This window comes from Cetorhinus maximus, chromosome 17 (genome assembly GCF_964194155.1).
Source record: "Cetorhinus maximus chromosome 17, sCetMax3.hap1.1, whole genome shotgun sequence".
NCBI lineage: Eukaryota > Metazoa > Chordata > Chondrichthyes > Lamniformes > Cetorhinidae > Cetorhinus > Cetorhinus maximus.
In genome coordinates this window covers 67,640,065-67,654,578 of record NC_135895.1, presented here as the reverse complement: position 1 = coordinate 67,654,578, position 14,514 = coordinate 67,640,065, and the positions used below count along the sequence as shown (strand labels likewise).

Genomic DNA, 14,514 nt, shown 5'->3' with positions numbered 1-14,514 from the left:
TTTACTAAGTCAAATGCTTTGGTCAGGTCAATAATTGCAATGAAGAATTTCTGGTGCCGTTCTCTACATTTTTCTCAGATTTGTCTGGCAACGTAGACCATATCAGAGGTTCTTCTGGAATGTCTAAAGCCACACTGTGTCTCTGGGATAATTTCCCCAGCCACAGGAAGTAGGTGATTTAGGAGAATGCGTGCTGGGATTTTTCCCTGCTATTGACAAGAGAGAATTACTTTGATAGTTTCCACAGCATGATTTATCTCCTTTCTTGAAGATAGTCACAATTGTCACATTCCTGAAGTCGGTGGTGATGGGGTGGGGAGGGGGGTAATTGTTTCTCTTCCAAACTCCACAGGATGGTGCATGGAGTCTTGATATGAAGGTCCATCAACTTTGAGGACCTCAGCAAGCTTGGCTGTTTTTCATCTATTTGATTACTTGTTGCAGCTCTCCTATCGATAGTGATTCACCCATAGATTCTACCACAGAGTACTGGGGGCTAGTCTGGATATTATCAGCTGCCACTGTGGATTCACGGCTGAGGAGTTGTTGAAAATGTTCTTTCCAGTGTTGACGATGACATTGTCATCATTAAGAAGTGAAACTCCATCCTGTGAGCAAAGTGGATTTTGTTCATTTGACCTTGGTCTGCAGGTGCCCCTGGTGGATTCAAAAAGGCTTTGTATTCATGATGGTCAGCATATTGTGGATCTCTTGAGCTTTCTCTTCCCACCACATGTCCTTTATCTTCTGAATTTGTCTTTGGGCATCAGCCTTGTGCTGTTGGAATGCTGCCTTCTTGACTTGTATCCTTGTGTTATTCTGCCTGGCAATGAGGCTGCTCATTTTTTTTCTCTCTAGGAGGTCACATAATTCAGCATCGTTTTCATCAAACCAGTCCTGGTGATGACTATACTTAAACCAATGTTCTTGACACAGGAGTCTAGTACAGCTGACTTTATTTGATCCCACTGTTCTGGAATTGATTTGGATGTATGAAGATTTTCCAGATTGGCTATGAGCTGTGTTTGGTATCCGTCTCTTCAGTTGGGCTGCTTTGGGGCTGAGACATTGCTCTTTTCTATCTTGGACTTTGGAGTTTTGCAAAGCTTTGGTGCTAGGTGGATGTTCATCACTGACCCAATAGGTCTATGATCTGTACAACAAGCATCAGTCTCCCACATGGATCAAGTGATGCAGACATCACTTAGACCTTTAACCCAAACGATGCCATAACAAACAAAGTTTTGATCTAGGATGCCTCCATGTGGTTTAGTATTTGTCCTTCTGGTGGAAGATGATGTTTGCTGTAATGAAGCCATGCTGAGCACACTTTAGAAGGAGGACGCCATTTGCATTGACAGTGTAATGTAGCAGCCCCTGGAGCAGCAAAGAAAAGCATCATTGCTTCCTTAAATCTTCATATCACAGGGCAGGGCAGTTGAATGGATCATCCTGTATAATGGTTCAGGATGTAAATGTATGACACTCAATTCCCCGTTTGTGCTGAGTTAGCAAATTTTGGTTGGACAGCATTAGGGAGTACTGCCATTAGCTATCCGTCTACTAGGTGAGAACTCAGCCTGGGTTCCCACCCCTAACTGGTATCCATTGACCTGTGCCGGCAAATGCACAGAGTTAGTGATAGGTGTAAGGTCTGACTGTGGTGCGCTGCACAATTTTTAGTTTGTCAACAATCACTTTCTAAGTTCATACTTGCAGCTGTTGCCCTCCATCATGAGTTAAAGGACTTACATCCGAGCATTGTATCTGGTCGGAGGAGAATAGCTGGTGGGAAAAAAAAGGAATAAGAATTATAATTTTCCAAATGTTTGATTCTCTCCCATAGTTGCAAGTCGGGTTATTACAACCTTCATCCAGACAACCCCATGGGTTGCTCAGCGTGTTTCTGCTTTGGACATTCGTCAGTCTGCAATGTGGAAGATGGTTACAGGAAGGATAGCATCACCTCCACCTTTGATTCAGGTACTGCAGCAATTCGGCTGCGACTAACTGAGGTGTTATTCATTAGTGAAGGAAGACCTAAAGAAATTTCATTCAAATGTCTTTAAGAATGACTATGAGAGATTATGGGCCAGAACTCAAGGTGGGGACCAGTCCATAAAATTCAATATGAGTATGGAAGGAATGGCTGAGTAACCTAAATAAAAAGGTCCTCGGAAAGATTTGCTTGTAAAGGTCATGGAACATCATGGGTGGAATTTTACACCGGCAGGATTATTATGGTCCCACCAAAGTCAATGGACCTTTGAACGTCTCATTGCACTTTATGACTCGCCCCACCCTGCCAAATTCCACCCTATTGTTATTACCAAATAAGCATGTAAAAATATAAAATACATTGTTCGATGCTTTTAATTGGACTCAGCACTTTAAAATTAAAACTAGCCAGGGTTCCTTTTGATTGGTACTCATTTCAGCTCCGATGTTCCTACTGATTGAATAACTTGCAAACACTCATTGTTCAAGTGAACAAGTCCTGGAGTGCATTCATGTCCATAGAACTATACACAGCAATGAATCAATTCTTCAGGAGGTGAATGGGAAACATTAAGATGGAATGTATCTATTGTCAGTCTGGGATGGGAGAATAGCTATTCCCAGCTTTGCATGAATCTTATAGCAGAGACAGGGAAAGAAAGATTGATAAGGAAATGTTCCTATAATAACAGCATACAGTAGGGGCTTAGAGTTTAAGATCTGAAAGACCATTTCAGGACATTTTAACCTCCCACTGAATCAAAGACCTAATTTCCACCACAGAGAATATAGAATTAAATCTAATACTGTGGTAATATTTTCATAAAATCTTAAGAAATAGGAGTAGGAATAGACTAGTCAGCCTCTCGAACCTGTTCTGTCATTCAGTAAGGTCATGGTTGATTTGATTGTGGCCTTAACTCTATTTTTCTGTTTGCCACCACAACCCCGCCACACCACACCACCCCAACATAACCCTTGATTCCCTTGTAGGTTAAAAATCTGTCTAACTCAGCCTTGAATATATTCAAAGAACCAGCCTCCAATGCTCGCTAGAGAAGAGAATTCCAAAGACTAACAACCCTCTGAAAAAAGAAATTCCTCCTCATCTCCATCTCAACTCCTATTTATAAACTGTGCCCCCTAGTCTGAAATTCCCCCATGAGGGGAAACATCCTCTCAGCATCCTCAGAATTTTATATGTTTCAATAAGATCACCTCTCATTCTTCTGAACAATAATGAGTATAGGCCCAACTTGCTCAAGGTTCCCTCATAAGACAACACCTTCACCCAGGAAGCATCCTGGTAAGCTTTCTCTGAACTGCTTCCCATGTGATATATATATATATATATATATATATATATATCCTCTTAAGTAAGCAGGCCAGAACTATACTCTAGGTGTGGTCTCACCAATGCCCTGTACAGTTGTGGCAAGACTTCAGCACGTTTATATTCCATTCCTCTTGCAACAAAGGCCAACATTCCACTTGCCTTTCTAATTACTTGCTGTACCTGCATACTAACTTTTTGTGATTCATGTACAAGGACACCTGAATTCCTCTGTACCACTGTACTTGGCAGTCTTTCTCCATTTAAATAATATCCTGCTTTTCTATTCTTCTCGCTAAAGTGGACAACCTCACATTTTGCCACATTATACTCTATCTGCCAAGTTGTTGTCAACTCATTTAACCCATCTATATACCATTGTATCCTCCTCACAACTTAGTTTCCTATCAATCTTTGTATCATCAGCAAATTTGGCTACAATACAGTCAGTCCCTTCATCCAGGTCATTAATATAATCATAAATAGTTGAGGCCCAAGCACTGATCCCTGTGGCACTCCACTAGTTACAGTTTGCCAACCTGAAAATGACCTCTTTATCCTGACTCCCTGTTTCCTGTTCAGTAGCCAATCCTCTATCCATGTTAATATATCACCTGCAACACCATGAGCTCTTGTCTTGTACAGTAACCTTTCACATGGCACCTCATAGAATGCCTTTTGGAATTTCAAATACACTACATCTACTGGTTCCCCTTTATCCACCCTGATTGTTAGTTTGCATGCTTTATTGAATTACCTGCCAATAGTAGCCATTATGAAACTGTAGTTACCCTATCAATATCACTGCTTTAGTCAGAACGCTGCTAAGCAATTTATCCCAAATTGTAATATTTTAGAACAGCAACACACCACAACATATCTAAAAGATATTGCAATGCCAATAGTTTAACACAATTAAATTATCAGCATACAGATTCAAAATTGGTGTCAGTGATGTTACCATATGAATGCTTAACACATTCCTTTCAAATCCCTGTTCATTATATTGAAATTAAGGTAGTGAACAAATAATCTGATGTGAGCTCATTCAATGTTTGAGCAAAAATGTCCCAGACAGTGATTTCCAGGGTAATATCTTTCTCTGGATTAAAGGTAGTGTTGTTTAACTTACTAATTACAATTAATTTGGGATATTTCCACAAAACTGGATTGCTTATGTCACGAATTATATAAAGGCGTGTGTGGCTTATTGGTCTGTTCTTGTGAGCAGATGCTGAAGGATGGAAGGCACAGTACCGTAGGGGTGGCGATCTCCCTCTGATGAGATCATCATCATCACGTGACCTTATTATTGAGGCTAAAAACGAATACCCAATATTCTTTATTGCTTCAGGTGAGTTGACAATAATAATGGGTGCTTGAAGAATTGGCCCCACAATTTTGTTATTCCTGGTTCATTTGTATGTATGTTGAACTGCTGATACATGCTTTGATAACCTGTCCATTTGAAATAGGGTGGTCTTGATTACTGTACATTCAGTGATGTCCATCTCACACATGACATTTCCTGACTCATTTTAGAGTCCCTTCAAGAATTGGGTATTTGCAGTTTTACACAGTTACATGTGGCTGGCGAATCTTTACCTCTAACACTTATTACTTTATAATATAGACATGAGCCAGGATTTTCACCTCGTTTGGCGGGCTCGGCAGGGGCAGGCAGGAGTGGTCGGGAAGCTGACCGCTGCCACAATCGGGGCCAGACTGCAATTTCATGCTGGTGGGCCAATTAAAGCCCACCCAGCATGAATGCATGCTTCAGCGCTCAGCGCTGCCTGTTTGGTTGGGGGGAGGAGGTCGAGAGTGCAAGTTTGCGCATGCGCGTGGGTGCGTGCTGGAAAAGCTCCCTGAGGCACAGAGCTACCTCAGGGAGATGAAGAGTTTTGAAAATTAAAAATAAAGATTTTTGAAATGTTAAAAAACATGTCCCCCCATGTGATTCTGTCACTTGAGCAGGGACATGTTCAAAATTAGGATGAGATTTAAAAAATTTTTTTTTAATGACGGATTGAAACCTCATCCAGCCTGTGGGTGAGGTTTTACAATAAATGCAAAGGCCGCTTGGCCTTTTCGCCTGCCTGCCAACTGTAAGGTTGGACGGGCACCGAAAAATTTAAATCAATTACATTGTTGATGGCCTTAATAGGCCTTTTAGTTGTCGGCTGGTGCGCTGCTGATTCCCACGCGTGCTCCCCAACCGAAATATCGCACAAGTGCGCAATGACGTCGGGACGCTCACCCAACGTCATCGCGCATCATTTTACACTCGAGCGGGTCGGGACCCGCCAGCCCACTCAGCAAAAAAATCCTGCCCATGGACTATGGGGTTGGGTTGTTAATTTTTCTGGACCTTGTAATATTTACAAGCATATTGACAATCACTGATACTGATCAGTCCTGATGTTTTGCCTTACACTCTCACCTAAGAAAAACATTAATTTTATGTGACATTTCATGTTGTTCGTGGAAATCATTCAGGTTTCAGGTTTGGTCATTTTGAAAACTTATCAACAAGTCTTGAAAAATTGTTAGTATCTGCAATCCCCATATTTTTAAAAACTTCATATTCTGGTCCCCTCACTGGCATTGGAATAGCACTGTAACCCTGAGCAGGTACTAATATGTGGTCTTGTTCTTGACATTAGTTACTCTGTTACTGCAACATTCACATTATTAGGTATCCCATCCCTGTGTTCCTTGTTAACAGCACTTGTATGCAAGAAGTGCGCAAGAACTACAAGATATAATTTTTAAAAAATGATTATACTATCTAAATTCTGAAACCAGTGATCAAGTAAAAATTGCAATTGTCCATTGATTTTCTTACTCCATAATGACTGATCTATAACTCAACACCTTTACAAAGCTCAAGGAAGACATTGATAAAAGTGAATTTATCCTTAATATTTGGTAATTGACTAAAGGCAGAACCAATACTCTGGCCTGTTTCAGGTTAAGGAACTGTGTTGCACAGAATGATAGGCTGAGTTTAAAGGTCATTACTCATGTTCAACTGTTTCTTTCGTCTTTAGCCAAGTTCCTGGGAAATCAAGTGTTGAGTTATGGACAGAACCTCTCCTTTACATTCTATGTGGAAAGTGATGGTGCCTACCCATCAGTAGAAGATCTGATCCTGGAAGGAGATGGTCAGACACTGACTGCTCAAGTGAACGCACAAAATAACCCAATCCCTTCTACGAGAAAACAGACATACAACTACAGGTAGATAAAGCAGATGTTCTGAATCCAACAGATCTTCATTTCAGTTAACCAGGGAATGGAATTTGTTTTGCCCTGAACATGGATTGGCTGCAATCAGATCATTCCATCTCCAGGGCACATTGTGCAGGGCTTATACTTCACAATGAATGCTCTTGTTGTCAAATGAGGCACTGGCCTGACCTGCACCAAATGGGAATATTTTAGCATCAAAGCATCTATCAAAAGGATGTCAATTTTCCAGTAATTACTCTGCAACAGTTATGTAGTCAATTTTGTTGTAAGGTTTAAGAAAATGATCGAATAAATACAGTTTATTACTTAATTGACTCTTGACAGACCCAACTCCATGATGCATTACCAGATAAGTGCTTGACAATAGCACAAACTGTGCCATAAACAGGCCTAAAGGGCTATAATATTGTCTTGTGGTATTTTGTTTTGGTTTGTTAGCCAATGGTGGAGGCTGAACTGAAAAAGTTGATTATCCTGTTTTGCTTTGTAGGCTCCATGAGGGTTTGGAATATGGATGGAAGCCATTTCTGACTTCCCTTGACTTCCAGCGGGTGCTCAGCAACCTCAAAGCCATCAAAATCCGTGGTTCATACAACAGGCAAAGTAAGCCTTCTGAAAGTTGACTTCATCCAGGTTTATAAAAGATAAATGAAAATGGAGGAAGAATGGTGTTGAAAATTGAGAGTCAGGAGTAAGATAAAGTGAGAAAAGGTTTATCTTTTGTTTTCCCTTTGAGGTGAGGAGACTATGTTCATCACCTGGGGTATTTGGTAGGGTTCTGGTGCATATGTAGGTGACTGCTAAGATCGATTTGTGCTCAGAAGGTTCTGCTATACTTAGGACGGTATACTAAAGGTGAGTTTTGGACGCGTTGCTGGCTCGGGATTTCCTCTCCTTACATTATCTCTCTGCCTCTGATATGTGCTTGCTTTCGAAGGAGGCTGCACCTGGTTTCGTCAGGTGCAGCAATCCTCGCCAAGCTTCTACCAAAACTCGAAGTTGATATTAAAACTCCTAAGTGAAGCCTTCACAATGTCCTTATAGTGCTTCATTTGACAGCCATGAGATCACACTCCAGACTCAATCTTTCTTGAAGATTCGCTTTGGTAAACGAGTGTCAGGCATTCTGGCTACTTCACCAGCCCAACTCAGTTGTGACTGCCTCAGTATGGTATGGATAGCTGGCATGCCAGCTCAGGTGAGCACCTCAGCATCTGGTATTCTGCCATCTGATATTCAGAAGCTTCCAAAGGCAGCTCAAGTGAAAATGAATGAGCTTCTTGGTGTGATGCTGGTATACAGTCCAAGTCTTGCATGCGTAAAGCAGATTGGGCAGGATTATTGCTCTATAGATTTTCAGTTTGGGAGGCAGATTTACTCCTTTTTGTTTCTGACTGATGTTTGAAGTCTGCCTAAGGCTACACTTGCTTTGGCAACTCATGCATGTATCTCGTCATCAATATAGACAGCTCGAGAGAGTATGCTGCTGAAATAAGTGAACTTATTCACTACTGACAGGTTCTGGTCATGGACTGAAACCTTAGGCTTGAGAGTCCAGAAATCAATTAGAGCACTGAAACACTTAAGCCCCAGGGAAAACATTGCTTGATTGACAGCTCTGGCTCTCTGATCCATGCTGTCAATTGCACAATGTTTACTTACACAAGATAAAAATGTTTCAAGTGCTTGCTATTGACACTTCAAAAGGTCTGGATGATTGACACTTTTATTGACTTTTAGAAAAAACGAGTTTTTTTTAAGAAAGTAGAAAGTTATCAATTAATGATTTTTTTAAAAGCTTTTTTCGCGCATCCTATGGCCACTATAGGATTCATTGCCTCTATGCAGTGTATAGTGGGCGAATGGGATTGGAAGTGCCATAGCTTGCCCTGGAGGACATGAGGAGCCATGGGGGGTGCGTAGGGGGGCATAACTTACCATGGGAGGCATGAAGGGCCATAAGGATGAGTGGGGGGCATATTTTTGCCTGAGGGGCCATGGGGTGGGTGGGGCATGAGATAGCATGGATGGAGCATGGGGAGTGTGTGGGAGTTGAGTGGGGTGTGAGGGGTGAGGGCCTTTCTTTTTCATTATAATTGGGACCAAGTCCCAAAGCACCGAGGTGGGTCTTTTAAACAGCCCGCCTTGGCACCCGGCAGCTCTTGTGGCTGCCTCCAAACTCTTTCCCAGTGCCCAACTTCAGCCTGCATCATCCCCATCCCCGGAATCAAAATCCCGTCCTTGCTGGCACTTTCTCTCGAGGTAGGAAGGCCAAGCCGGGAAGTTTCCCAACTCTTGTTATCCACCTTGAGGATGAAAATCTAGCCCTTAGTTTATATTAACAAAATACGGAATTTTGTGACTTTTTGCTTTTGTTAAACTATTGAAGCTGACAGCAGTTTAGCAACATAACATTGGAAGTAACCTAGATGCTTTGTATTATAGGCGCAGGGCACATCGATAATGTGGTTCTCCACACAGCCCAACCTGGTGCTGGAAGCCCCGCTCAGTGGGTAGAGAAATGTACATGTCCAACAGGTTATGAAGGACGATTCTGTGAGAAATGTGCAAGCGGCTACACGAGGCAAAGAAGCAAACTTGGAAGTTTTAGCAAGTGTGTGCCATGCACCTGTCGAGGCTCTAGTGACACCTGTGACCCCGAAACTGGTGAGTTTGCTGATAGATTGGCTTAGGTTACAGTTCAAGGTAGCAGATCATGATCTGCTACTTAGCATTTTATAAAGGTTTGTGGTATGCTTGGTAAAAATGAATGGCAGTACAAATGATAATGGAGAATGGCCGCCTTCTGTGCTGTAATCATAGATTCTATGATTCTGTGAATTTTATGTGGAATACTGTATCCAATCAGATCTCAATAATTATCTTTGAGCCAAATTAGCTGTTACAAGTAAATTTGTTTATTTTCTTAATTACCTTTATATTTTGGCAATTTTTACAAGCATTATCTATGTATTGTGCAGAATTGGTCATCCCTCATTTGTTGAAAGCTGCATGTTTTTTTAAGGATTTATTTGTGAGGCGGGTGAGGTGAAGCTCACAAGAGCCCAGTAGGAACAATGCGATGATAATTTAAATATTGACATACCCCTTGCATTTTTGTGACCATGCCTTCCTGAAGATCGGCATGACGCTTTCCAAAAGCTCAGTTGGTGTGTTGGAGCAGTGCGGGAAGATAAAGTCCAACTGTATTGAAACAACAAGAGATAAAAACAGAAAACTACTGCAGATGCTGGAAATCCAAAACAAAAACAGAATTACCTGGAAAAACTCAGCAGGTCTGGCAGCATCGGCGGAGAAGAAAAGAGTTGACGTTTCGAGTCCTCATGACCCTTCAACAGAACTGAGTAATATTAGGAGAGGGGTGAAATATAAGCTGGTTTAAGGTGAGGGGGTGGGGAGAGAGAAGTTGGGGGGGGCTGTGGTTGTAGGGACAAGCAAGCAGTGATAGGAGCAGATAATCAAAAGATGTCACATACAAAAGGATCAAAGAGGTGTTGAAGGTGGTGATATTATCTAAGAGAATGTGCTAACTAAGAATGGATGGCAGGACACTCAAGGTACAGCTCTAGTGGGGGTGGGGTGGAAAGACTGACAGGGCATTAAAGGTATAGATTTAAAAATAATGGAAATAGGTGGGAAAAGAAAAATCTATATAAATTATTGGAAAAAACAAAAGGGAGGGGGAAGAAACGGAAAGGGGGTGGGGATGGAGGAGGCAGTTCAAGATCTAAAGTTGTTGAATTCAATATTCAGTCCGGAAGGCTGTAAAGTGCCTAGTCGGAAGATGAGATGCTGTTCCTCCAGTTTGCGTTGGGCTTCACTGGAACAATGCAGCAAGCCAAGGACAGACATGTGCGCAAGAGAGCAGGGTGGAGTGTTAAAATGGCAAGCGACAGGGAGGTTTGGGTCTTTCTTGTGGACAGACCGCAGGTGTTCTGCAAAGCGGTCGCTCCAATGTCTCTCCAATGTAGAGGAGACCGCATTGGGAGCAATGAATGCAGTAGACTAAGTTAGGGGAAATGCAAGTGAAATGCTGCTTCACTTGAAAGGAGTGTTTGGGCCCTTGGATGGTGAGGAGAGAGGAAGTGAAGGGGCAGGTGTTGCATCTGTTGCGTGGGCATGGGGAGGTGCCATAGGTGGGGGTTGAGGAGTAGGGGGTGATGGAGGAGTGGACCAGGGTGTCCCGGAGGGAACGATCCCTACGGAATGCCACCAGTGGGGGTGAAGGGAAGATGTGTTTGGTGGTGGCATCATGCTGGAGTTGGCGGAAATGGCGGAGGATGATCCTTTGAATGCGGAGGCTGGTGGGGTGATAAGTGAGGACAAGGGGGACCCTATCATGTTTCTGGGAGGGAGGAGAAGGCGTGAGGGCGGATACGAGGGAGATGGGCCGGACACGGTTGAGGGCCCTGTCAACGACCGTGGGTGGAAAACCTCGGTTAAGGAAGAAGGAGGACATGTCAGAGGAACTGTTTTTGAAGGTAGCATCATCAGAACAGATGTGACGGAGGCGAAGGAACTGAGAGAATGGGTTGGAGTCCTTACAGGAAGCGGGGTGTGAGGAGCTGTAATCGAGGTAGCTGTGGGAGTCGGTAGGCTTGTAATGGATATTGGTGGACAGTCTATCACCAGAAATTGAGACAGAGAGGTCAAGGAAGGGAAGGGAAGTGTCAGAGATGGACCATGTGAAAATGATGGAGGGGTGGAAATTGGAAGCAAAATTAATAAATTTTTCCAGGTCCCGACGAGAGCATGAAGCAGCACCGAAGTAATCATCGATGTACCGGAGAAAGAGTTGTGGGAGGGGGCCGGAGTAGGACTGGAACAAGGAATGTTCCACAAACGCCATAAAGAGACAGGCATAGCTGGGGCCCATGCGGGTACCCATAGCCACACCTTTTATTTGGAGGAAGTGAGAGGAGTTAAAGGAGAAATTGTTCAGTGTGAGAACAAGTTTAGCCAGATGGAGGAGAGTAGTGGTGGATGGGGATTGTTCGGGCCTCTGTTCAAGGAAAAAGCTAAGGGCCCTCAGACCATCTTGGTGGGGGATGGAGGTGTAGAGGGATTGGACGTCCATGGTGAAGAGGAAGCGGTTGGGGCCAGGGAACTGGAAATTGTTGATGTGATGTAAGGTGTCTGAGGAATCACGGATGTAGGTGGGAAGGGGCTGGACAAGGGGAGAGAGAAGGGAGTCAAGATAATGAGAAATGAGTTCCGTGGGGCAGGAACAGGCTGACACGACCGGTCTGCTGGGACAGTTCTGTTTGTGGATTTTGGGTAGGAGGTAGAAGCAGGCCGTCCGAGGTTGGGCGACTATCAGGTTGGAAGCTGTGGGAGGAAGATCTCCAGAGGAGATGAGGTCAGTGACAGTCCTGGAAATAATGGCCTGATGTTCAGTGGTGGGGTCATGGTCCAGGGAGAGGTAGGAGGAAATGTCTGCGAGTTGACACTCAGCCTCCGCGAGGTAGAGGTCAGTGCGCCAGACAACAACAGCACCACCCTTGTCAGCGGGTTTGATGACAATGTTGGGGTTGGACCTGAGAGAACGAAGTGCAGTAAGTTCAGAGCGAGACAGATTAGAATGGGTGGGAGGAGCAGAGAAATTGAGACAACTGATGTCACGCTGACAGTTCTCAATGAAAAGATCAAGAGAAGGTAAGAATCCAGAGGGAGGGGTCCAGGAGGAGGGAGAATATTGGAGGTGGGTAAAAGGATCCGTTGAACGGGGAGAGGACTCCTGCCCAAAGAAGTGAGCATGGAGACAAAGACGGCGGAAGAAGAGTTCAGCATCGTGCCGAGCCTGAAATTCATTGAGATGAGGGCGTAAGGGTATGAAACTAAGTCCTTTGCTAAGCACTGAACGTTCAGCGTCGGAGAAGGGAGGGTCAGGGGGTATAGTGAATACACGTACGGGGCTGGGAATGGAAGATGGGGTGGGGTCGGAGGGACAGGCAGGGGTGGAGGGTCCCAGATGGGTGTTGCTGTCAATGAGTTGTTGGAGCTTGCGTTCCTTAGCACTTGAGAGAAAGAGAAAAAGTTTCTTGTTGAAGCGTCGGATGAGACGAAGAATAAAATGAAACTGGGGGCACGGGCAGCTTTGAAAAGGGGTGCGGTGGTGCTGCTGGAGGGAGAGGACGAGTGTGTGCATATGGCAGCGCATGGCACTGAGTGTGGATCTCAGAATGCGACGGGAACAGCAGTCCGAGAATCGTTTTATGTCCCGGAGATACCTGTAATCCTGGGTGGGTTCGAAACAAGAGGGATGGAATTGTCCCTACAACCACCCTGCCCCTACCCCCCCACAACTTCTCTCCCCCCACCCCCCCCACCTTAAACCAGCTTATACTTCACCCCTCTCCTAATATTACTTAGTTCTGTTGAAGGGTCATGAGGACTCGAAACGTCAACTCTTTTTTCTCCGCCGATGCTGCCAGACTGCTGAGTTTTTCCAGGTAATTCTGTTTTTGTATTGAAATAACAGCGGCTTCATCAAGTATTGCTTCTCAATGCAACAATCTTGATGTAATATTCAGTGCTGCATTGTGGCTTTACAAAACGGTAAAGGTTACCTAAAAACATTTTGTAAACACAATGCCCATGTCTCATCATGGATACCCCTTTTAAAATTAACTTTGGTGAAATTTGACATTCTTGTTCTTCTGTTTATTCCCCCTGTTGATCTATTTGATCAGTGAACATCAATGAAACAGCTGAGAAACACCAATTTTCTGGAGCAGCTGAATCCAACATTGGGAAGATGTCATCAGTGCACTAATTATAGCAAAATTGTTACTGTGCTTTTGCATTCAGCCAAGTGCTAAAAATGTATCACTGAAACATACTTGATTTAATACTTAAGCTGCTGATCATAATTTCAGCACTCTCACATTCTTGGACTCATCAGCTTCTTTAGGCAGTTTTGATGGTGGTGTGATCAGGTTTCACAGTCAATAATTCAATAAAAGTTAAAAACACCTTGCAGAAATAACCAGAGAGAAAACTATTATGTTGAATTTAATCATGAATCTTGCCAGCTCCTCCTTCACAACTTTGACCAAAGGTGGATTTGACTGAAGGATCAAATTTAAGATTTCTTATAGCACTCCATAATATTCATGATTGGAATAATTTAGTGTTTACTTGAAAATGAAGAACTAGGTCATTTTCTAGTTGCATTTTCCATATTTCATATGTGAGGCAATTGTGAATCAGTTAACTCAGGTTCAGTACCATTTGTGACTACTCATTACTGAAGCAGTCCATGTCCAAATGCAGCTAGACCTGGGCAATATCCAGGCTTGGGCTGACAAGTGGTAAGTAACATTCACACCACACAAGTATCAGGCAATGACCATCTCCAACAAGAGAGAACCTAACCATCACCCCTTGATACTCACTATCAACATTCTGGGGGTTGCCATTGACCAGAAACTGAACTGGACCAGCCAGATAAGTACTGTGGCTACAAGATCAGGTCAGAGGCTAGGAATCCTGTGGTGAGTAACTCACCTCCTGACTCCCCAGATCCTGTCCACCATCTACAAGGCACAAGTCAGGAGTGTGATGGAATATTCACCACTTGCCTGGATGAGTGAAGCTCCCACAACACTCAAGAACCTTGACACCATCCAGGACAAAGCAGCCCACTTGATTGGCACCCCATCCACAAACATTCACTCCCTCCACCACCGATGTACAGTAGCAGCAGTGTGTACTATCTACAAGATGCACTGGAGGAATTCACCAAAGCTCCTTAGGCAGCACCTTCCAAACCCACGACCACTACCATCTAGAAGGTCAAGAGCAGCAGATACATGGGAACACCACGACCTGGAAGTTCCCCTCCAAGACACTCACCATCCTGATTTGGAAATATATCGCCGTTCCTTCACTGTCACTGGGTCCAA

At 43.7% G+C, this 14,514-nt stretch overlaps 1 protein-coding gene across 1 annotated transcript in view; it reads left to right on the top strand.

Moving 5' to 3' along the window:
• Positions 1–14,514, top strand: part of LOC144692477 (laminin subunit gamma-1-like) — an 87,980-nt gene that overhangs the window by 37,274 nt on the left and 36,192 nt on the right. The window contains exons 5-9 of the mRNA XM_078561384.1: positions 1,847–1,983; positions 4,563–4,685; positions 6,385–6,574; positions 7,077–7,189; positions 9,032–9,253. Of these exons, the coding sequence (XP_078417510.1) occupies positions 1,847–1,983; positions 4,563–4,685; positions 6,385–6,574; positions 7,077–7,189; positions 9,032–9,253 (785 nt within the window). The remainder of the gene's footprint in view (positions 1–1,846; positions 1,984–4,562; positions 4,686–6,384; positions 6,575–7,076; positions 7,190–9,031; positions 9,254–14,514) is intronic.